The sequence below is a fragment of the Onychostruthus taczanowskii genome, unplaced genomic scaffold, assembly GCF_017590055.1.
Source record: "Onychostruthus taczanowskii isolate IOZ18803 unplaced genomic scaffold, ASM1759005v1 scaffold16, whole genome shotgun sequence".
NCBI lineage: Eukaryota > Metazoa > Chordata > Aves > Passeriformes > Passeridae > Onychostruthus > Onychostruthus taczanowskii.
Genome location: NW_024498795.1, coordinates 11,295,639 through 11,319,012, shown reverse-complemented (window position 1 = coordinate 11,319,012; position 23,374 = coordinate 11,295,639). Strand labels below are relative to the sequence as shown.

Below are 23,374 nucleotides of genomic sequence, written 5' to 3'. Positions count from 1 at the left end.
TACCACTTAAATTAAAATTTACTCCATTTGGACAAAGAACAGCAGGGAAAGAAGAAGGCAGTGGCAAAAAAAACACAGGATTGTGTTGCTTGTGTGCTTATGCCATTTAGGGTGCTGTGCTAGCTAATGGGAGACAGATTCCTTCACTTTAATAGAGCATATGTGATCTTAGATGAATCTACTTGATGATGATAATAGATTTTAGGTTCAAAATGAGAATTCAGCTCCTTCTAAATAAATAGAACCAAAATATCCAACTGGTATTTGTGACGAGGCACATTTTATCAGCAGTTTCAGCAGCTAACATAGAGGTTTGAATTGGGTTCAAACATGGAGTCCCTCTTACTAACTGAAATGAAAATCAAGGCACATAAAAAGGGGTCAAGGCAGAAAAGCTCACATAATTTCACCTCACCATTTATCCTACTTTTCATTTTTTTCTGTTGAAGACTTTTCAGTGCCCATTGTTCTCAGTCCAGAAAACTGAGCACCAGCTTGCTCTAGTGCCAGAATAAACAATATAAGATTTTAAAATGTTGAGTGTTTGCAATTAGTAATTGTGGACATCTGCAGGTGTAGCACTTAGATGCAGTCACATGCTGTCACACTCTTGGGCAGCAGGGTACAAGGTATGCTCAGAGAACAGGAGCATAGAACATGGGATATTCATGTGCTCAAATGCATGTGTGTGCAAAGGGAATAAACAGGAGTTTACTGCCTTTGTGATTCCAGGAGATATCTCCATACTGAAATTCATCAGTATCTTTTGGGCTTTCCTCATGTTGAAGGTATAGAATTGTTAATCCACAAAATTGTTTTAAGCTGTAATTCTGGTTTGACCCAGGGAACCTTGTGCAACCTTATTTCATGCAGACCTTAAAATCAACTGATTTTGTGACAAAGGCTGATTGCTAAAAAGTGTGTGAAGGTGGGGAAGGGGGGTATATGGGCAGCTCAGCTGCATTTCTATTTCGCACTCAAGTATCCTCCTTTTGGAGAACTGCATTTTATTGACCCTGATTCATTTGTAGAAGGAAAATAAATAGAATTCCAGAACTTAGATCTTCTTTCAAAACAGTGTTGAAGGAATTGAGTGGAGAGTTAACAGGAGCACTTAGCACTGTGGATGTCTATATTCTCTCTTGCCAAAGGGTAAATAGAGGACATTAATTTGTTCATCAGCTTCCAAATCTCCTCTCTTCCCTTCCCTAAGGGGGGAGAGAAGAAAAAATAATTTGAAGAAGGGGGTTCTGAATACCTCATATTCTCTTTTGCCTATTTCTAGCAGAGCCAGGCATGAACAATTAAATCTAGGGCTTCCCTGTGGTCTGTGAATAACACAGCACAGTGCTAACCATCAGGGCACAAAGGCAGACAACAAAAGGGGTTTTTTTTATTTTTTGTTTACCCTTCAGGACACTGTTTACCTTATCACTGAAGGGGAAGTTATCATCTCATCCCTTTTGGAAATCATAGCGGGTTGATTCTGTACCTCCAGGTATCGGACTGGCTAGTGATGAAGTGGGCATGTCAGCCGGAGGTTAGGGAAGTCGTACCGGGAGCTGTTGCACTCTCCGTCTTTCCCTCTGCCTCTTGCTCCTTCTCTGTCAAACCATTCTCTCTCTCTCACTCCCTCTAAGCCAGAATGTTATTTTTTTTTCCTTCCCCCTCCCCTCTAAATTTACTTCACAGCAGATTGTCTTGTAGTAAATCACCAAAAACCCAAATAGCACTAAAGCATTCTGATACAACATTAGCATTTGCTTAACAAGCACAAGATAAACATTAAACAAAGAACTGCATTTCTTTATTAGAGGCTGCAAGATACATAATCCATGAGCACAAGAAACATGGGACCCAGTGGATATGCAGATGTGTGTTATTTCATTGGCGCTGGGCGGCCTTGTTAGAAAAGGTTTTCATCTGAAGGCTTGGGGGTGGATAGTTGACTGTCCCTGGTGGGGCTGTAACTAGATACGGAGACTGTTGCAAGCTAGGCTGGGCTCCCTGGTGGATGCGCTGATTGGACAGCCCGAGGAAAACTTGGGAAGCATCAGGAAGTGAACTCAATCACCTTGGGGATGAGAGGGGAGAACCAGATGAAGGCATTTGACTTCTTTTGTAACTCCCACTAAGGACAGATTGCCAGTACGATCCAGCCTCCATAACTGCAAATCAGGCCCTTTCCCCTATGCCGATTTCATTAGAATGGCCAGCATGGTGCAAAGAGGAGGGAGAAAAAAAAGGTTAGACACAGTAATTTTACAGGCAGGCGGGTACAAAAAAAATCTGCATAATTAAGCAGTCAAGGCTGCTAATAGGGGAGTTTATATGCTCTGGGACCAGGCAAGGGCAGCACATATGGATATAGCACTGGATATTAAATCTACGGCATGCAGACTTACTTCAGGGCCCTTAGAGAAAAGGCTAATTATAGAGAGAGGAATTGTGTTTACTGGTCTGTCTTGGGCAAAGATGTTGAGAGAAGTGCAACCAAGTTTTGCAGTTAGACATGAACAGTCTGTTAATAGAGATATCAAAAATATGTGCTTGTGGTTGCTTCACATCTAATCAACAGGAAATCACAGATTCCGAGACCCCCTTCTCCCAGTTAAATGAGGAGGGGAAAACACATACATATACATATTCCGGATGCAGGATGTGAATGTGTTCATTATTAAATTGCTGGAATTTAATCTGAACCAAGCTCTTTATCATCAATAAATTATATTTAGCAGTTTATCCTAGTTTAGCTGCTCCTGTTAAAAAATGTCAGCGCTTCTGGGTATGAGCTCCAATTCAGCATTTAAATATAAATGGATAATATGAATGGAAGTTGCAATGGGCAGGACTGAGCATAGAGAAAGGGTATGTTTATGTAACAAGTCCTGACGTGGTGGACATTAACATTTCATAATGCAGATCAAAGGTACAGAGAAGACCCAAGAGCCGTCAGTCAGAGGCCCCTAGCTACTGTCGAATGTCTTCCATGAGATGTTTTCTCCAAATTATAAAGCATTAGACTTTTCTTCATCCAGATGGATAGATAGATAGATAGATAGATAGATATTTTTTTGTTTTAATACTTTTGAAAGTCATTAGCCATTTTCTAGCTCCCTGCCCACTCCCCACTGAAGAAGTATCTCACTGTACTGAAAGGATTTTACTCAAGGCATTATCATGAAACAGTGCCTCATATCCATAACTGATAGCAGAGGCCAGTGCCCATGGCCTGTTTTGATTTAGCATTTTGCTGCTTTAGGCTTTTGTCTTTTTAGTGTTTTGATAGTTATTCTGTCACAGGTAGCCCTGTTCTAAGGTCCTGAAAAGCAAGAAGGTCAGTCAGAAGTCTGCTGTGAGGGCCTCCTTGTTCAGCAGGGTGTCAGAGCCATGTGTGAGATGGTGGGTATCCACTGGGAGCTCAGTGCGATCATGAGGCATTGTGGAGCATACAGGAAGAAGCCCTTGGTTTGGCTTCCTTTATTGTATTGGTAGAGGAAGCCAAACCAGCACTCAGGGAATTTACTGCAGTTGTGTGTGGAGTCCAGTACCAGCAGCACAATAGCACACAAAAATAGTACAGAGGTGTGCAGAAAGCAACCCCCGCCCCAAATGCTTGCAAAGACACTCTAAGTGCTCACTTTGCAAAGGAAATAACACTTGGTACATCACTTCATGCTGGTCTGCTAACAGTGACTTCATATCCCAAGTCTTACCTCAGGTGAGCTCAAAGCATGTCAGCCAGGCAGTTTGGAATTTTTTTTCCCCTGTGCTGTGAAGTGAGGCATGGGGAAGAGTGATGGAGTCACCTGGGCTCAACCAGATTGCTCAGCACTGGCTGGGACTTGTAGCAGGTGGCAGTTGAGGGACAGTCCTTGGGGCATCCGGGACAGCAGAGGTTTTTTATTCCCCACACCTAACTCAAAGGGATAAGTAACTAAATTATATATATTTGGAATGCTGCTGTTTATGTTACTGATAAAGCCAGAAAGCTCAGAGTACGTATGAAGCCCTGTCTCTTCAGACTACCCCATTATGCAGCAGTCACATGGCCACAGTAGTGTCACACAGAGTGTCAGTCTTCCCTGTTTGTTCTTGTCACAGAAGGAGAGAGGGCTCAAAGACAGCTGTACCGAGTCTGACTTTGTGAGAATGCAGTTGAGTGGAAGAAAATAATCTGTACAATCTTCCCAGACAGGAAAAAAATCATGTGCTGAGATTCAGCTCTTCCTAAACATGCGAGACTGTGTAGAAAAGAATGGAAAAATAGAACCTGGGAGAGACCATCCATGTACATTTTTGGACACAATCAATCAACTGGGAAACACAAATCTGGGGAAAGCAAGTATTTGCAGAATCGTTTGCTCATTTTTAATCCTGAGTAACTTGTGTTCATCTCCTGTTCAGCTGGGATGCTCTCTCTCTCTACAAGAGTTCGTCTTTACCAGAGCTCCCTGCAACTTAGCTTAGATTTGTAAAAAATACACATCTGTGTGTATCTATGCACACACTCACTTTTTCACAGCTTACAAAGCAGTTGAAAGAATTAATGAAAATTCTCTTCCAGAATTTTTTTCCATATGGTGGTGAGAAAATCTGCCTTTAAAATATCTGCAGGGCGTCTGTAATGATGGCAGTAAAACATTGGGATTGCCCCTTGTGAAACACATTTTTGGGCGCAGTTGTGTTATCAGTTTAGGTGTAAATAAAGCAAAATTGTATTTTCATTTTAAAAAAATAAAGTAAGTTGCAAAAGACAAAATAACTTTTCACTAGTGAGGAGTGAGCAGATAACCTGTCAATAGTGATGATCTAATGGGCAGTCTCCAGGCTGTGCTGTGTCATCAGCCAGCTGTCAATCCCACCAGCATGTCTCAAAAGCACTAATTGTTGTGATTGCATCAGTGTGAAAGCTGCTAAGAAAAAAACACAGTCCCTTGGTGCTGCTTTGTAAAAGATAGGTAGAGGATCAAAGTTCAGCTTGCCTTGACTGGAATTCATTTTTGTGTTCATAGCTACCTGTTAGCACATTACTAAGTACCTAATTGTAGCTGGTTGCAGCTGCAGTTATTTTGCTGGTAAAACACAACAATCAAGCTGACTGCAGTCTCCTACAAAAAAAAAGTATCCACCAGCTTCACATAAAATCACCTCTTCTCCCGTGCAGCCCCATTAGTCTTGGATCAGGGGAAAAATGCCTACTCCTCCTCATTCAAGTTGATATTAAAGCCTTGCTCCGGCTGTGGTTTCAGAAGCAATCCTGCTTAAGTAGCGGTTCAAGCATCATTTCTATATGCAATTTGAAATGCATATGCATGTATCTTTTATTAATACACAGGTATCCATATTGCTGTTTTTATAGCTTCTCTCTCTGCAGCATACTTCATTCACTGCTTGATTGTTAAGTCCTGTAAAAGGCAGAGAATATTTCTTCTTCTCTTTTGATGAGGAGCTTCAAAGACAGAAATAATATCCGTGTTAAGATAGAGTCTAATATAACACTGGCATTAGAAGAGATATATAATTATAACTAGCAGACACCTGTCAGTAATGTTCTCTCTCAATATTCCTACCCTGTTATTTTTGGCTCCTTTTTGCTCCGTTAATCCACCCATTCCCGTCTCTAAATCCCACTGCTTTTTCCTTCTCATCATCTCAAAGATCTCTCCATTTCTTTCCACCTCTACAGCCAGTACTCTTATTAGAAGCCAAGTTACATTTCACTTTAACCACACTATTTTTCCTCAGACTAGACAACTGCAGCCGCCAACCTTGTTTTGGATACTGATTTAATGTGGTTTACTTATATTTATTTGTGTTACTTTTACCCCTTTATCAAGTATAAACATCCTGTGATCAAAGATTTCTATCTAATCCTGCTTATGCTCCCTTGTTGAGATTCCTTTATCCCTACCTCTGTGCTCTTCTAAAGGCTCACAGCTTTGAACACCTATTTCTGGAGTCAGAGCCAATGTCCCATTATCTTTTGTCACAGGGCTCTTGTGCTTTGAAGAAATGCTGTCAGGACCCCTGCACAGCTCTATCTTGTCCATCTTTGTGTCCTCTTCAACATCTAAGTTCTGCCATGCTTGCCTGGAGTGACTATTTGTTTCAAAAAAAAGGGCACAAATATGTGTGCCTTATTCAGTATTCCCAGTCACATTCTTTTCTGGCAGCTTGTCCTCACACAGTGAGGTTCTCTGGGCTAGGGCCACCCGCCTGGAATATAGTGTGCGCTGTGGGGAATGGGGAAAAGGCCAGGTGACAGTATATTCTGCTGTTCTTCTCGTTTCTTCAAATTCAGACAGGTTACAACCAGAGAATTGCTTAGTTGCCCACATCTCCTTTGCTCTCAGACATCTTCAGATGGTCTAGAAAAGTACATTTTTAAGAAGATTCAAAGGACTTGACATTAAGGTTTTTGCAAAGCTTATGCAAGCAGCAGGATTAAGGGCCTGATTCTGCAGATTCTCAGGCCATTTTACAAAGCCCTGAGTACAGAGAGAGGCAAGAGAAGAGAGGCTATATTTATCCTGGTAGGCAACACCAGAGACATGAAAACAATTGACCCCTTTGTTTCTATTTCTCCCCACTTTTGCAACCCTGCCAGGCCTAATTTAGCATCTGTGCTCACCTTCCCTGAAAGCAATGCAGTCTTTTACTTGGCTTGAGACTGTTTTCCCAGAAACCAGTATGTCAGCTGGCACAGGGAGAGATTTCTTGGAGAATGGGTGAGTGGGCTGGGTTCTGTGGTTCCTTAGTTTTTCTGTTGCTCTGGTTGTACCTCAGGAGACCAGCAGCCTGATTAATGCATTGTTCTAAAATGTCATAAGGACCTCTGGGCATAAAGTGTTGCATCCTTCAGAACCACCCAATTCATGCAAAAGCAAGAGAGGTGCAGCCATAGGGAAAATGTCAAGCTGGGATTGAATAGCTGTGAGCGTCATTGCCACCAGTAAATAGGAACACTTATTTGACCGGGGTAAAACAAATGCTAAAAATACACTGTGTCCATCCAGTTCCCTCATTCAATATTGCAGCCCTGCTGCTGGGACAGGGAGTTTTTTCTGCTTTTGTGACCTATCATGCATAAATAAATAAATAAAACAAAATTTAAAAAAAATCAGGGAATATACAGTAGATGCTTTTTATTGCCAGAGTGGAACTTCACAATCCTATCAGGGGACCTTTTTGTAATGTTTGTAATGCGCTGCTATCGTGCTTTAGCAAAGAAAAATGTCACTGCTGGGCTTTATTTTTAACAGACTTTTTTAAACATCAATTAATGCTACCAAATGTAATGAAGCAGATTTTCCTTTTTATTTATATTTGGGTGAAAGCAGTGAGGGGGCTTGGGGGAATCACATGCATAGGCAGGGAGCAGAGGTGCAAGAAGGGCTATGCCTCTGCAGTGCCACTGAAGAGACCTGGATTATCCTTTTGAAAGGAGCGTAAATGCAGATGGACACCCAATTTCCAATGGCAGTCACTACGTTTGAGAAATCAAGCTGCTTTTGCATGTATCATTCATCTGGCATCTTAAAAAATACACTGCAAAACATGCCTCTTACACGGAAGGCTGTGTGCTCTATTGGTATTCATCTGGTTGAAATCAGTCAACCCTCCATATGCACTCTTCTCATTATCACAGGTAAAATGATCTAAGGAGGGACATTTGTTTCTAGTTGCATTAACCCTATAAGAGTTGCATCATAATATATTTTCCCCGATGCTTGAAACCATTTGCAGAGTTCTTAGCAGTGTTAGCTAGCTCCCTGCTGTTTCTCTAACACAAAGGTAAACACATGTTCAGGATTGTAGGCAAACTCTTCTCTTCCAGCACTGATTTGTTTTGCACTGCTGGGAAGAGATATCACTGAAACTTTGGCCATGCAACGTTGCACTTCTTTCACGAGAGCCTCTCATGAAATTAATGGTGATACCTGTTGTTTGGCAGGCATATTTGACTTACCACGATGTGACAGGGTTTTGATTCAGGCACAAAGGGCACAGAATGTATCATTCTAAGACAATCCACTATACATGAGGTAATATCTTACCGACAGAGTGAATTAAGGGCAAAGAAAGAACTTTAATTTGGACTTTCCCTGCTGTTGTCACATTTTTACTGAGACCTTCAGTGTGGTTTATTTTCTGAGAAATGCTGGTATTTTGGTATATCAGCCAACTTTCTGTTTGCAATAACTCAATTTCAAGTGGTGTTTTTTTTCTCCTCATACCCAGCTTGTTGTCTTTTAATCTTTTTGGGGTGGGGGTAGACAAAGGGTGTGTCAGTCACACAGATAAAATGTTGGAAAGATATGGGGTGGGTAGATGGCTCGCAAATAGGGCTTTCAGTTCAGTTGCCCCACCTCAGTTTCCTTGCTGCTCTGCGGGTATTCCTCGTCAACTATTATTTCCAGTTCTGATCTTTGGCTTCTGGTGCCCAGCTGACCTACAGAGGCTGCCCACCTTTTCTGCTGTATAATTTTCAAGGATTTAACACAGCAATTTTTAGTCTTCTCTGCTGCCATGTCATTTATCAAATCCAGCAGTCAAACAGAAATGAACATCAACAAAACATGTTGCTTATTTGTGAAAGTGTCACAGGATCCAAATCTGCATGCTTTGCCTGGCAAAATGCATTGCAAAATCTGACAGTGGGCTCTTGCTGGTCAGAGTGATGCAGAGCACAGCAAGTGACTTTGCCCTGTTGTTTTTCTTACTTCTAAAATGCCCCTGTTTTTCCAAATACGACTAGAGGGGTAATACTCCTCCTTGACCTTATTTTCTGTTGTTCAAATCCTGCCTAGTGTTAAATCCCTCTGCTCACCTCCAGGTTTAATACATTTAAAATTGCTTCTTGAGTGAGGTGAAGGAAGCAATTGAAGGGGCTGGGGGATATATTCTATCTGCTTTACATCTTTGCATCTCATATGCTTGTTTTCCACACTTTGTTTGGAGAAAGACTGACAAGTAAGCATAACATGCCGAGTAAGTAGAGAAACTTGCTGCCTGTGAGGTTTCTGATGAAGATGCTTTGCTTTAAACAGCATCAGGCTTTCCAAATTATGGCCCGATGGATAGAAATAAAAAAAAAATAAAAAAAAAAAAAAAAAAAAAGGCAAGTTAAATGCATATCTAGTATCATTGTGTTAAGAAATGCTTTTATTTCTTAATATCATTACGAGATTGGAAAATATCATTACAATGCAAAAAAAAAATCCTTTGGAGCTGGCCTTTATTACAAAAAGTCAAGATATGCAATATTGAAATGACAGCTTAAATGAGCGTGCTCCAGTCTTGGTCAAATGGTTTTATAAAGTTAAGAAATTAAAAACTTACCCACAACAAAAAATGTCCACAGCATCTTTATAACCTTTATAAGCATCTTTACAAGATAGTGGCAGAAACACTTTCAATTTTTTTTTCTTTTTTTTGTGGGCTTTAATGCCTCAGATTGCTCTGTAAAAGAGATGGCTGTCTTCACTGGCTTTTTTGTTCCTGATGAAATGAAGAAAAAAAAAATAAAAATCTGTGTCTGCAAGTGTTTTGTGTGTCTCCTTCCATTCTTCTGCTTATTCTTCAACTGTGTCAACAGTATGTGCGGATAAATAAAATATCATCAAGAATGCTGATATCATCTTCCTTTTCCCTTTTCCCTCCTCTAACTTACAATAATGTGGGGCAAAGGTCTACTTAACATAACACAGTTACGATAACTAGTACATTTGTATTTCTGCTATGATGAGAGGTCTGCTGTAGTGAGACTCATCCACTGTTGCTGCTTCTTCTCAGCAGTGTTAATTATTCTTCAGGCTCGTGTAGCGTGTGTATGGAAACACAAAATAAGCGATCAGGGAGTAGGATATTTTTGGTTTTATTTGTTGTGTCAGTGACACTTCCACTCTGACACAAACTCACAGCACAACACTCCTGATCTGTAATGAGGTTATGTCCCAGGATGTGTGTTAAAAGCACTAAATAGTCCCTTGCTTATTCAAAATCCTCATTTATCTGAATTAATTTTGTGTCCCCCATTTCATTTGGGTAAATTAGGTTTCACAGTTTCACAATTTGATCACAAGTCTCACAATGTTCAGTACTTCTTGTTCAACCTGAGCTCCTGAAATGGCAGTGCTGCATCAAAATCTCAGTCTTCATTTTAAAAAAAATTGAAATTCTCACTTTCCCTGGTACAGAGAAACCCTCTGAGGGGGCACTGCTCAGGGCAGACTTCCAGCCATACACTGAGTTAAATCTCATGGTTTTTAACCCATTCTACCCATTCTGCAGCACATGGCTTAAATGAATTTTGTTTCAGGGACTGCTAGGCACCTTGTGCACATACATGCAGCATTACATGTGGAGTTGGACTGGGTTTTCCTCCTTTTCTTCCTGAGTTGCTCTGGTTTTTTCCTACCTCTTCTTGTTTGAATGAGCTGACACATACAATGAAAACTCAGCGGGCCTTTTGGAGAATATTTCAGCCAGAAAATGCAGTCTTGTCAGTTATTTATTAGAGTATGTCTTAGTAAAAGGCTAATGTCTTACAGTGGTCAGCCACCTATCTCTTGCTGTTACAGACATGGTTTTTATACCACATTTCAGATTTCCTCAGAGCTTTACAAGTGTTTCTTGGTTTCTCACTGATGTTAATCACCTCATAGTCATTTAATGTCAGGCCACATTTTTCTCCAGCTCTATAACTTTTATCTGGAGACGCTATACACTGACCTGACAGCCTATACTTTTATTTTTCTCTTAATGGTCCTGTCTTTTTTCCCCAAGTTTGATGCTTGATATTTGTAACGTGCTGTTCTTTTTAATTGCTTGTTGTTATTAGTGATATACTGGTAACTTTGTTGGCTTGAGACATTTGGATGTAAAAATACATCTATCATTATTGCCACAGAAGCTGCATTAAATTACACAAGCTCTGCCTGGAAGTGTATGCTACTCTGCATTTCTTCAGTGAAATTCAAGTGAAGGTTAAATTGAGACTTTGTTCTGCCTTTTCACACAGGTTTCATCCTGCTTCTGCTCACTACTTCTTCAGCTCCATTTGCCTTTTCAGTCTACCTCCTTTTTTTGTTTATTGTTGCCGCTACATTTGTTCTCCTTCCCCAACCAATCTTTACCTGTCTGATACTTCTTTTTAGCCAACTCTTCTCTATTTCTTCTACTCTGATGTCTTTCCTATTTTTCCCTTATTATTTGAAGTTCAGAACTTTGCCATTCTGTCACATCAAAGTTCACTGGAGGAGCAGCTGTGTTCTTAGGCACCACCCCTCAATTGCTAGTGTGGTGGGAAATGGTGTCTTTGCTTCAGTGAGGAATTAGGTTTGATCAAGGGTTGGAATAAATCTGTTAACAGAGGCGTTTAGAATTTGGGAAAATAAAGCCAACCCCCAAACATGTAACTGATGAGAAAGAATAACTAATTGGCCCTCATTATTCTCTTATCCACAAATGAAGAATTTTCAATATAAAAATTCCAAAAGCTGTTTGTTCAACTCAGTGTGAATTCTTAGTACCAGCAGAGAAAGCAGGAAGGAGAGTGGAGCAGGTTTCGAATTAAGTCTGGTCCTTTTTTGATATGTGGGCCCAAAGCTGCTTGCTTTCTTTATAGAAGAATCAAAGAGAAACATAGGGAAAGGTTAGCTCAAATTAAAATTGAGCATTCTCATGCTTTCCTAAATAAAACAGTAAACTAAATCAGATGAGCAGTATAAATAATTCTTTATATTAAATTGAGCTTTATCATTTTAATACATTGCTGTACAAGGAGATCTCCCCTAACAGGCAAAGCAGTTAGCTCACATGAAAAGAATCTAATTAAATGCCCAGTTATCAGCATGGACCTGAGGGCCTTCACAGCCTGAACCTCTTCTTCCGCCTTGGTTTTTCTGAGGGCTGGGGATGAGGAAATGGAGGTAAAGGGGAAAGAAAGCAGAAAGTTGATATATACCTAAATGTGTTGAAGAACTGGATCAAAATCACAGCAATTGCTGCTCATTCCCCAGTGTCCCTCACCTATGTAAAAAGATGCCAAAAAATATTTGACTGATATAATAGCATTAAGATTTTGAAAATAAAATATCAATGCTATCTGATGTATTAGGAAATATGAAAAGGACTGCTATTTCTTCATGCTCTTGAGTCAAATATTCAATATAACAGGAAAGCCCAACCCTACTATTTTTTCCATTTTTCTTTTTTCTTTCCTATCTTTTAAGAATAAGCAGGCAATTCTTTGTAGATAAACAGCATTTCAGCATTTAGAGTCTTTATCTTCCAGACATCTAATAGCTTCATGCTAAAAGAAAGAAGGCAGCTCTGACCCTTTTTGTATATTCAGAACAAAAGAAATACCTGATGAGACTTGTGTATGAAACATAATTTCTGCTGCTGGTCCACTGTAGTGTAGAATTAATATTGACACTTTGATTGTCTTCATGTGAGATGTTTTCTCAGTACCACTAAATTTAGAATAGCTTGTATTTAGTTTACGCAACATGAAATATCCTCCTCTACCTTAAAATTTCATGTTTTCTTTGTGCACAACTTAAAAGTAGATATACCTGTACTTTGACCAGTGTCTTCCAGAAGACCCAGATGAGTAGGCTTTACTAGTAGGCATGTAGCAACAAATAACAGAGAAATCTAGTTCTCCAACCAGAAAGCAAGAACAAGAAAACAAAACTGTAGCCTACACAGTGAGCAAAAATACTGAAATTGAATACATTTTTTTAATTTAATTAATAAAAAAAGCAAAAAGGTTTTACTTTATGTTTTTACTGTGCTTAGTTCTTCTGAATACAAATGTGATACTTTTATTATTTTTCCCCCTACAGTTTGATTAAATCATTAATATCTACTTAGCTCAGGCAACCTCTGAGCCATTCAAATTGCAATTTGACTACTAAATAAGATTTTGTCCAAGAGTTTTTTTTTCTGGAAATATACTCTTAACTCACAGAAGAGAGCAGAGAAAAACTCAATTCCAACCTTAATTCCAATACTCCATTCATAACAGTTAGCAGATGAAGCAGGGTCTGATTCTTCCACCATTAATTTAGTAAGAGTGTTTTCATTCTCTATTTGGGATGCAGCTTTGGGGTATGATTTCTTTATATGTAAAATTCACATAATAATCTGTAAGTCACAGTGTACGGAGAGGATGGAGGGCTTAACCTTGCACCTCAGCAGAATTTTGTCTCTCAAAAAGCCTAGGCAGGAGTCTAGAAGGATGGAAGGCCTGCTCTCCTGAGCCAATAATGCCAGCATTTGGAGGATCAGTCACCAAGTTTTTAATCAGTGCTCACTAAGAGCTATTTGAAAAGGTAAATATTGAGCTGGATCATCTGTCTACAAATAACTCATACCACTCAGCTTATTCCTACTGGTTTAAATTTCTTTTTATATCCCATAGCAAAATTGTTTCCAAAATAAGCTCCATCACATGGGATTTTATTGCAATGATGGAGTGTAACCTTGTAATGTGTGTAGCTATGTGATGCAACACAGACTTTTTTTCTGAATGAATTTTAATACCTTTTTCTGGTGCAGTTACAGATAGGCAGTAGCAAATTATGCATGTCCCATCAGCTGGTGAATAACACTTGCAGAATTCCTGAACTCTCTCCTGGTAGCCAGTTGTGCAGAAAATGCTGTTGTTTGATGGAGAGGGGACTTGCTGTATTTAAATCATTCTTACTTGTTCTGAATACATGACACTTATTAAGAAATAGACCCTGCCAGTTGCCCTTATTTTATTTTCATCCAACCTCAGTGAAACCAGACAATTTGTGGCTTTAATAGAACATACAAGGCACATGTGGTAAGAAGAGTTCACTTACAAGCAGCCAAAGTGGGTGCAACCAAGCAAAAAAGTGAACAGTTGGTGAAGTGAAATGCATCCCTTGCTTCAGACAAAAATACAGTGGAATGAAAGATGCAGTAGACTGGCTTTCCCTTAAGCAGATCTAATTTCAAAATCTGTCCCTGGAGAGATGAACTTTTGCTTTAATTGAGGAGGTGGATCCCAGCTCTTTGTCACTCCAATGATCAGCACCCTTTGCTGTAGCTTTAGCAGTACACTGCAGAAGGCTGTAGGATTTATTTCCTGCTTGTTGAATAAAGCTCCATACCCAGTGCTGCTGGGAGTCAGCCTGGCCTCAGTAGTACAGTGCAGCTCCCTTCCTCTTCCTGTTGCTGAAGACCAGTATCCTTCAAGGCACTGTGACTCAAGAGTTTATGATGGTTGCAAGGATCTTGTCTACCAACCTTCCTTGGCATGGGCAGAGTCTTGCCTAAAAATCATTCTGAACTGAAAAAAAAGCAAGGGGAAAGACATTGCTTGGGGTGCCGCCTGATGTTTTGAGTTTCTTCAGCTAACATCATGATTTTGGTTAAAAGTGGTATTAAGGACAAACACAGACCAGCATGCAGGCATCTACATGGGCAGTAGTATGTGGCACAAGAGGGAAGGTGTGAAGGATAACTGTGCCTAGAGGGTGAGTGAGGAAGGAGATATTTCCTTCCCCTGCTCTCCTGTTTCCTAACATGTGGTAACTTGCCCTGGACAGTCCAGGAGAAACACAGGTGTACTTCTGTTTTTCCATCCAATCCTCAGTCCTGTCTCACCAGGACTGAACCATAGTTAGGACTTAAGCAAAAACTGGTTTTTTTTATGGCAGGTTGTCCTCTTCTCATGGCTGTAAATTCTAGCTGTATACTTCTTCCTGCTGAAAGAGCCACCTGTATGATTTGCCTTTACTGTCTCCTCCTTTATCACTATATTTCCATGCTTTTCATGTCAGCTTCCAAAATTAACACTGTGGTGGATCATGTTTCTCATTTGAGGGGTTCTGATAATGTTTGAGGAATTGAAAATGGTAGAAGAATTAGTACCATCAGGGAGAAATTACGAACAGGGTGCTGGAGATTTCAGGTACTGCTCCATTTCAGCTTCCAGGCTTGGAAGAGCTGTTATTTGTTCTTTAGCATGTGAAGGTATATATCATGCATATACTTGCCACAGTAGACCCTAAGACCAAATTTTGAGCAGGAATGAAGTGGCACAGGGAGGCTGGTGGTTGTGTAGGTGTGTGACCAGTAGAATTTAAAAGATGCAGGTAGGAACAGCACTATACTCTAGGAAGCATGGACGGCTGTACACTCTGGAAATTACAGTGTTGTATAGTGTTTTCCCCTGTTTTCCATGCAAGATGTTGTAGCCAAGGGGTTAGCTGTCATCCATGGCATTGCTTCCTTACTCCTCAGATCTCTGGCTTATAAATGTGTGCTGCAGAATTAGCTCAGGGAAGAGTGAAAGCAATGTGAAGGAGGAGAAATTGGTTTAGGGGCATGGTTTGCTTGGCAAAAAAAATTACAAAGAAAACACATTGAATGTGGGAGCTGTACATGTTTTAGACCTAAAAAAAAAAAAAATTACAGGGCCTGCAGGCCATTTCATTCCTGTGTTGTGTGTGGAGGGCAAATTTTACATGACTTCTTAGCAGATGATTTTGAGCATGGACTCAGCCTTGTGATGATTTACCAGGCGCACATCATCATCCTAGGACCTTTGCCTGTAGATTTACTCAGAGTAGAAGGCACAAGGACCCTTCTGGACAATCTTGAGGATGAATAAGAGAAAGAGTTACTTATAAACTGTTACAAATTGGTGCTGGGTAATGGCTGTAGTGTTGATCAGACAATATAAGAGGGCCCCCAGTGGTTACTGACTTAGCAGCTGCATGTAAGTCAGCCAGTGAACATTTGCTTGTAGCTGCTCTAGTTTTGTTTTTATTGAAGAACAAGAAGCATAAACATGAGTCTAGATGCTGCTTAAAGGGTTCCACTTGTTTAAAGTGTATATTGAAATGTCAGGGTCTTCCATTAAATGAACAAGTTGTGCCTTGAGTTGGTAACACAAACAGGGCTGGATCATCCAGAGCACTGGCTCTGGGGCACGTGCAAGTGGGAGCATCCTGCCTGCTGTACAAGTTGCTCAGTAACTCCGCGGTACATGGGTAGCCAATGCAAAGAGGATCCCCAAATGCTCAGCACGAAGACTGATTATATTTGCTTTTATTGCTGGTTGTCAAGTTAGTTGCTGAGGTAATGGGCTGCACCTCAATTAAAATCTACCTGCCTGCATTGAAACATTTAATATTTGTGTAAACATTAAACATTTATATATGAATATTAAATGCATTTATTTGGAATTGATTCATATTTACATTTTCTCACTATCTGAATAAAGATTACAAATGGAAAGCAATTTACTTATGCAGAAATTCTGCATGCATCAAACTCATTTGACTATGAGCAGTGGGTAAACCATTCCCATCCATCTTGTGAGGTATTAACCATGTCCAAGCTCCTATCCCAACCACGTAAGAGCAACAGTAAGCACCAGTTGTGTGCTGTACAGTGGGTACTTTGTTCTTGCCTTCCTCATGGTGTTGTTGGGCCCATGATGTGAAGGACATGCTGACTTGTTTTACGATGTACCACACCAGGGAATGCATAGTTTTCTGTTAGATTTGGAAAAGTGCAGGCTTTATATTAAAGGTTCATTTCTTTTTCATCCTTCAGCTAACTCATTTGCACTGTAATGTACTTTCCTATTCCTCCTCCTGATACTTGCTGGTTTTATACCTATTTTGCAAGCCATATTTTTAGTCTAATCCATACAGCAGTTGTCTAAAATTCCATAGCATTGCTTATTTCTTACCTATAACTCTTAATAAAAAATAGGGCTGTGCCAACCTATTATATCCTTAATAGAATATTCTAATGGTTATTAAATCAATTGACTCTGAATCTCACTTTAATAAATGAGTCAGACAGTATTTTCCAATTACTGTCAGCCGCCACCTTTCCAAAGAGCAGATTATTTTGATTGAATTTTTAAAGCTGCTCAGCACTTTTTTTTTAATTTTTTTTTTTAATTTTTTTTTCTGCCTGAGTAAGAGCAAAGAGCAGCAGCTCTGTTCTGCAGGGAAGGAGAGCCCTTTGGACTGTATCTGACACTCCATTCCATTTCAGTTTTAACCCAAATGAAAACTGAAAATGTGACATTTCACTGGCCCTTTATTTATTAATGATATCATATTTTGCACTTCCATAGCACCCTATCAAATTGCTTGCTAAACATGGAGAGCTAGACGGGGGCCACTGCATAAACAGAGCCTTTTGCATGCTCTTTCCACATCTAGCACCTTTGCAAGATTTGCCACATCCTGGCTCTTTCATGCCAGTGGGAGATAAAAGGCTGGCCATGCTTTTACATTGTCTAGGGAGAGCGGAGAACAGGAACAAAGCCTTGTTCCCTCATCCTTCCACAGTTCTGTGTGATCCAGGCAAGTTGTGTGTCAAGAAATACAGTCTTAAACCCTTTCTCATGGAGATGGCTGTGATTCTGGGTCTTCTGGGTAAGGTAGATAGTCCTGGACTCTTCTCCAGCTCCACTATCTTGGTTGTATTAAAAGTCTTAAGGGATAGTAATTAGGTCAGCCTGTTAAAGTAGAAATTAAAAATTAGCACCTCTTCCTTAAAGATGGGTAGTCTGAGAAACACAGGCCACACTGTCATGCCCAAGGTGATAAGAGTATGTCAGTGTTGGAGTTTGGAATGGAAGCCAGCACTCCTGACTCTTCTGCCAGTTCTGTAACCTTAGCTGTCTTCCTTAAATTTCAGTCATGGCTGGTCTCACATTCTTGAATTCAAGGGCTGGAACCTTCCCTGTTGTTCCAAGGATGTAACAAAGCTGGTGATGTGCACAAAATGGGTGAAAACAGTGGGACTTAGGAAAAATATTATTCTGTTAATTATATAAATGTAGTCTTATTTTAAATATGGTCTTTAGAACTTGGAGACTAAAAGCATTTCATTTTTAAGAGAAACTTAGATTCTGCACAAATTGATGTCTCTTGCCTGGGGAAGGTTTTTATCTGCCCCAGGCGAGTGGGTGAGGGGATTTTTCAAACCCTGTTTATAAGCCTTTAGGAAAATCACATTTACAACATAGAATAATCAAAGTGATTTTGATATTTGTGACCAGGAAGTCACCTTGGATCTGAGTAATATGGGAAATACAATAGGGGTCATATTTAATGGGGTTCAGTTCTTCTTGAACAAGTACAATTTCTGTGTAAAAGATTAGTTTTGCTTCGGCATCAGGATTGCATGCCTTTCTTCTACTTTTTCATTCGTCAACTAAGGTAATGGAAAGACAAAAAAAAAGCCTTCTCTGTTTTCTGTGGCATCATAAAAAAATATTTCTTTTCTGGGAGTCTTTCTTCCTTGGAATGTTTGAAGAACTCCCCGTTCTGTGTTCCCATGCTCAAGAATGATTAGCATGGTTCATTTACACTTTGCCACAGTAACTCTGTGATTTGAGAATTGTCATCGATTATCTTCACCTTGACTTGTGGCAGATCCTGAGATGGAGCTCCCTTTGTCCTAATTGCTTTGACTGTGTGTATCAGCACAAACAGGTTGATGAAGAAACTTCACCTTACAGGCTTCCTAACTTGTAACTGCCCATTGTGAGGAACTTTCACCACCTCCAGAACTATCTGTTCAATAATGACCATGGCAAAGATATGCATATAGGAGAAATATTGTGCGTCAGCCTGTATAGTCCTCATAAGTAATTAGCAAGCACAGGAAAGAAGAGGCATTTGTTGAGATTTGAAGATTTGTTGAGCCCTCCTCTTCTTTTCAGGACATTGTTCTGCAGCTTTGCCCATAGCTGTGGGTTGCTGCCTGTTGGAAGTACACAACTTACAACGTGCCTTGGAGGATATGTCTGTGTCTCTTAGATCTACAGACTGGAATGTGCTAGGCTCTTTTCCTTCATGCTCCCCTTGGTGCTGCTTGCATGAGCTGTACTTGTCCTCTCTCAGCAGTAGCAAAGGCAGAACACACTGGAAGGATTTGTCAGTGATGGTGGAAAATGCCAAATCCCAGGCAACACTTGATAATCCACTAAAATTTTCCCTGCTAATGAAGTAGTTAGCATATATTTGATAAACATTTTTTTAAATGAAGAGTTACAAAAGGTGCCACCAACAAGATGAGAAAGTGTCACCTACCTTTAACCTTCCCCTGGAAGTGTATTGCAAAGGATTTTATCAGCCATTGTACCTGAATACCAGCATATGTGGCTGGGTGGGATGTGTACCTCAGCGGCCTGTGCTCTGTTGACACCATATTCCAGTCTCTCCAGAGAGGCCATGGTGTCAAAACAGCTGAGATTGACCTGAGCCTTTGCCTGAGTTTGTGTTGACAGCTGTCCTCAGTGGATCCAGCTATAAATTGGTGCCTGGTCAGGCAGGCTGAGAGTCAAGTTCTTCTGTCTCATGTAGGTAACAGAGACAGGCACTTCAGCAGCAACAGTCTGTGGGCAGCGCATTGCCAGGACCACCAACATTTTTCAGCTGACATTCAGAGCAGGCCCTTGCATTTCACACCCTCTAAAAGCTCTGAAGCATGTATGTGACGATGCAGAGCAACACAGCGTCCCCAGGCAGGTGCAAAGGAGAGCCCTTTATTGCAAAAACCTGGCCTTTTAAAGCAGTTAGCCCGTTACCAGTTTACATAAATTTAAGGCACAACAAGCCCAAGTGAACCAACCACAGTACACCACGATGTGGACATGAGGCAGTCACGCAACACGTCTCTCACATCTCTCACGTCTCTCACGTCTCTCTACCCCTATTCCAACTGAGTCACTCTCCTATAGTTCCCTTCTACTTAGCCTAAGTAGTAGGCCTGAGCCATGATTTTTCAAGGGTAATAAGGCCCTTATGTTATAAGGCTTTACAAAGACACAACAGAGGTAGTCAGGAACATTGAACTGTGCTTTCAGGAAGGAGTGGGTAGAAAAGGAAAGGAAGTTTGCAGTTTGCTGTGTCTTCATGGGAGAGATGTGATTTTGTGTAAACCTTTGTCTTTGTTGGGTTTCATCTGCCCCTTTTCATTGTGCAGACCTCTGACACTTCATGGAAACCACACAATGGTAATTTCAGTAGTTCCACCTGCAGAACGGCCACCATGGCCTGGCTTAGCTCACACTCTCTAATTCCCCTCCTGTGGCTAGAGATGCCATGACTTACACAAAGGCTAAATTTAGCTTTTGGACTAACAAGAAGTGAAAGCTGGGGGCTACCACTGACACTTTTTTCAATTCTTGTAAGTCACTAAGGGTCATTTGGGGCAGGAATTTGCTCCCACTCAGCCACAGGAGCACCATGTTGTGTTCTCTTTACACCAGTGGAAAGGATTCTCGTGTGGGATGCAAAACCTTGTCTGTGCTCCCACCATCCTTCACGAATGCCCGTCACTGCTGGCAGCGCTGCGTCCAGCGGGAGTTTGCCAGCCAGGCATTTAGATGTTCAGCATGGGCAGGGCGTTCCCCTAAATCGCTCCTTCCCAACTGAGAAATGGCAGGGAGCTGCGCCAGTCACCTAGCACTCCATTCCCGCTTGTTTTTTAATAATCAGATACAGTATTTACCTGCGAGATCAATGCTACTCGTGTAGCACACCGGTGACATACAGAAGGACCTTTTCTAAGCGGCGCTGTGGGAATTGCGGCCTCTGCAGCAGGGCTGGAAGCCACTTCTTACCTAGCAACTGTTTCTAAGTAGGACAGCCGCTGACTGCCCTCATGGTGGAGTGGATGAATCCTGCAGCACCCTCAGGAAGGGAACCTGGTGCCAGGCACCAGCCGGCCTTGGAGGACAATGGGAGGAAGCAGAGGAACAAGCGGCGGGGAGCGGGAAGGGTTTTAAAGCCGCAGGACATGGACGGGAAAGCTGCGTCAGAAGGCACATGGGGACTGCTCTGGGCTGTTCAGGGGAGAAATGCAAATAAAGAGGGAAAAAATCCAGGATTGTCAGAAAGAGAGATCTGAAATCCTGCAGCTTGCAAAAGGTTTCGTGTATGCCCACAGGACTGGGAATGTGGAGTAGGAATGATGTGAGGGTATAAACTACCCACCCTTCTCACACTGGTTACAAGAAACTCCACCTCAGCCAGAGTGCCAAAGAAAGCATTCACAGTTCTTACCCATGGTAGACAGGATGATGTGTGATCAGCATTAAATTCCTCACGTGCTGCTTTGCAAATGTACTTGGTCGTGACTGGGTGGCTCTGCTAAGAAATTATGTTTCAGGTCATAGTCATCATTTCCCACTGAAGACTAATGCTCTGCATTCCTGCATAGTGCTAATTATAAGTGGAAAATCTGTGTTTTTAATGCCCCGTCAAGCTTTGACTATTCTGAAACATTCTGGGTAAGAGAATACTTCAGCAATTGTAGGTGCTGAGAGGCATCCAGTTTCCTGAGCTTAGGAAAACAAAAAGTTGCTCCAGTTCACAGATTGTGTTGGACTTTCTTTTTGTAAGGTCTGTGGTGAATTTCAGTTTTCCTTTGATTTCTCCTGCAGATGAAGGACTGAACCATGAATGCAAACTCTGCAATCAGACATTCGACTCTCCTGCCAAACTTCAGTGCCACCTGATAGAGCACAGCTTTGAAGGCATGGGGGGCACCTTCAAATGTCCGGTGTGCTTTACAGGTAGGAGCCCATCGCTGCTTATCCCAGTCATGCCCTTAGCGTGACCTTGCAGAACTCCCTGAAAAAATGTGTTGTGTGCTGGCTTTAGGTCAGCTTTAGGAGGGAACATTACATTTTGCTCATTAATAATATTGATTAGAAATCGTTTAGAAAGCTGAGCTCCTTGGAAGGTCGGTCATCCATCTGTAAGAAGTGCATTTCAAGCTCTTCTATTGGAAGTTTGAGTTTTTTATAATTACAGAAGTGATAGTCTGTTACCTTCCACAGTATCACTTCCATGTTTCAAACCTGCCAAGGTTAAAACTGTCCATAAATTTGTGCTTTAAAGCTATGGATGCTTCATCTAAACCAATAAAACTCAGAGCAGAATTTGGCCCCAGTTCCAGGCATAGCCTGTGCAGCAGCATTCTCCTCTGATGGGGTAAGAAAGCCCACATGCGTGTGTTTGTTGGCTTGTGGCGGGAAGAAACACCCTTGTAATGTGCTTTAGAAAGCAAACCATGCTGTCTTACCACAAGTCAAGTTCTGCTCTCCCCTGACACAAGTCCAAGTGTGGAATAATCCTCCCCGAGTCAGTGCTGTTATTCAGTAGTAAAACCCAAGTGAGAAAATAACTTGACCCAGTAGGGCTAAGCACTGCAGTGTTTGGGCCATAATGAAGAACAGAAAAATGCTGTTATTGGAAATGAAAACACATTAAAAGGATGCCTACTGAGTTGTTGTGAGTTTTTTTAAGGACTTCCTAATAGAACATTTCATAAAATGATAACCTAAAACATGAGTGTTACTATGTAGCTTGCATTCCCAATTTTGCTTTAAAAGATGAAAAACAAAGATAATCACAAACATGACAAAACACTCTTTGGGTATTCACACATCAATGGCATGCTAATTCTGGAAGCCATTCAAGGTTTCTGTTTTCCATTAATGGAGGTGAAGGATTTTCATTGATAAGCAAATAGACCCTTTAATACCTTCATTCTACTCCTTTTTGTTTGGCAGCTCCACGCCCAGTAAAACCTAAGCTAGTGCTTAGGAAAATTAAATTTGAATTTTTCATCTTTCAGATACAGTGGCTGGTGATGATTATTACCTCTCTGTGTTCAGGTTTCACACATTTCTGTGAGTTATAAAATTAAAAATATACATAGTTCCTCTTCACTGCACAGCTTGTCTGAGCATGGGCAGTACCGCCAGAAACAGTTCGTCTGTAAGGTGTCTGTCTTCAATAATTCTTTCAGTTAGGCATTCCTTCAAGTTTTTAGTTTTACTACTGATTCTACCAATTTTTTTCCTTGTTTTTGCTTACACGTTATGGTGTGACCTTTTTTTAGTGTAATGTCATGAATCTTCCGTTTCCAAGTTTAGGGTGCTGTAAATGCAACATAAAAACTTGCGTATGTAAAGAGTACCCACTGAGGGCTCTCCATGTGACCAAGATCCCTGATAAAACTAATCCTTCCATTTCTGAGCCAGTAGCCTTGTGAAATGTGTTAAAGAGTATGGAGATAAGTCGATTCCAATCTGTGCAAAATTCTTCTTGCTTTTTGCTGATGGGGTAAATAGACAGTGAGCATTAATCACAAACAATGATGCTTTATTAGCAATGTGCCATTAAATTACTTCAGCACATCTTGCTAGAATATTAACAAGAAGTAAAAATCACCAATATAAGTTTTATATGGAAAATGGAACCTGATCTTTTTTTTCCAGGGTAATGAGAAATGTGATTAAAATGTATGACTCAGAAGAACAATATTCTGATGTTTTTTG

The 23,374-nt window shown here is 40.8% G+C and overlaps 1 protein-coding gene across 10 annotated transcripts in view; it reads left to right on the top strand.

Annotated features, from left to right (window-relative positions):
• ZNF521 (zinc finger protein 521) overlaps positions 1-23,374 on the top strand; it is a 232,958-nt gene that overhangs the window by 182,395 nt on the left and 27,189 nt on the right. For all 10 annotated transcript variants that reach the window (XM_041399328.1, XM_041399332.1, XM_041399331.1 and 7 more), the window contains one exon: positions 21,470-21,601. In XM_041399328.1, coding sequence (XP_041255262.1) covers positions 21,470-21,601 — 132 coding nt within the window. The remainder of the gene's footprint in view (positions 1-21,469; positions 21,602-23,374) is intronic.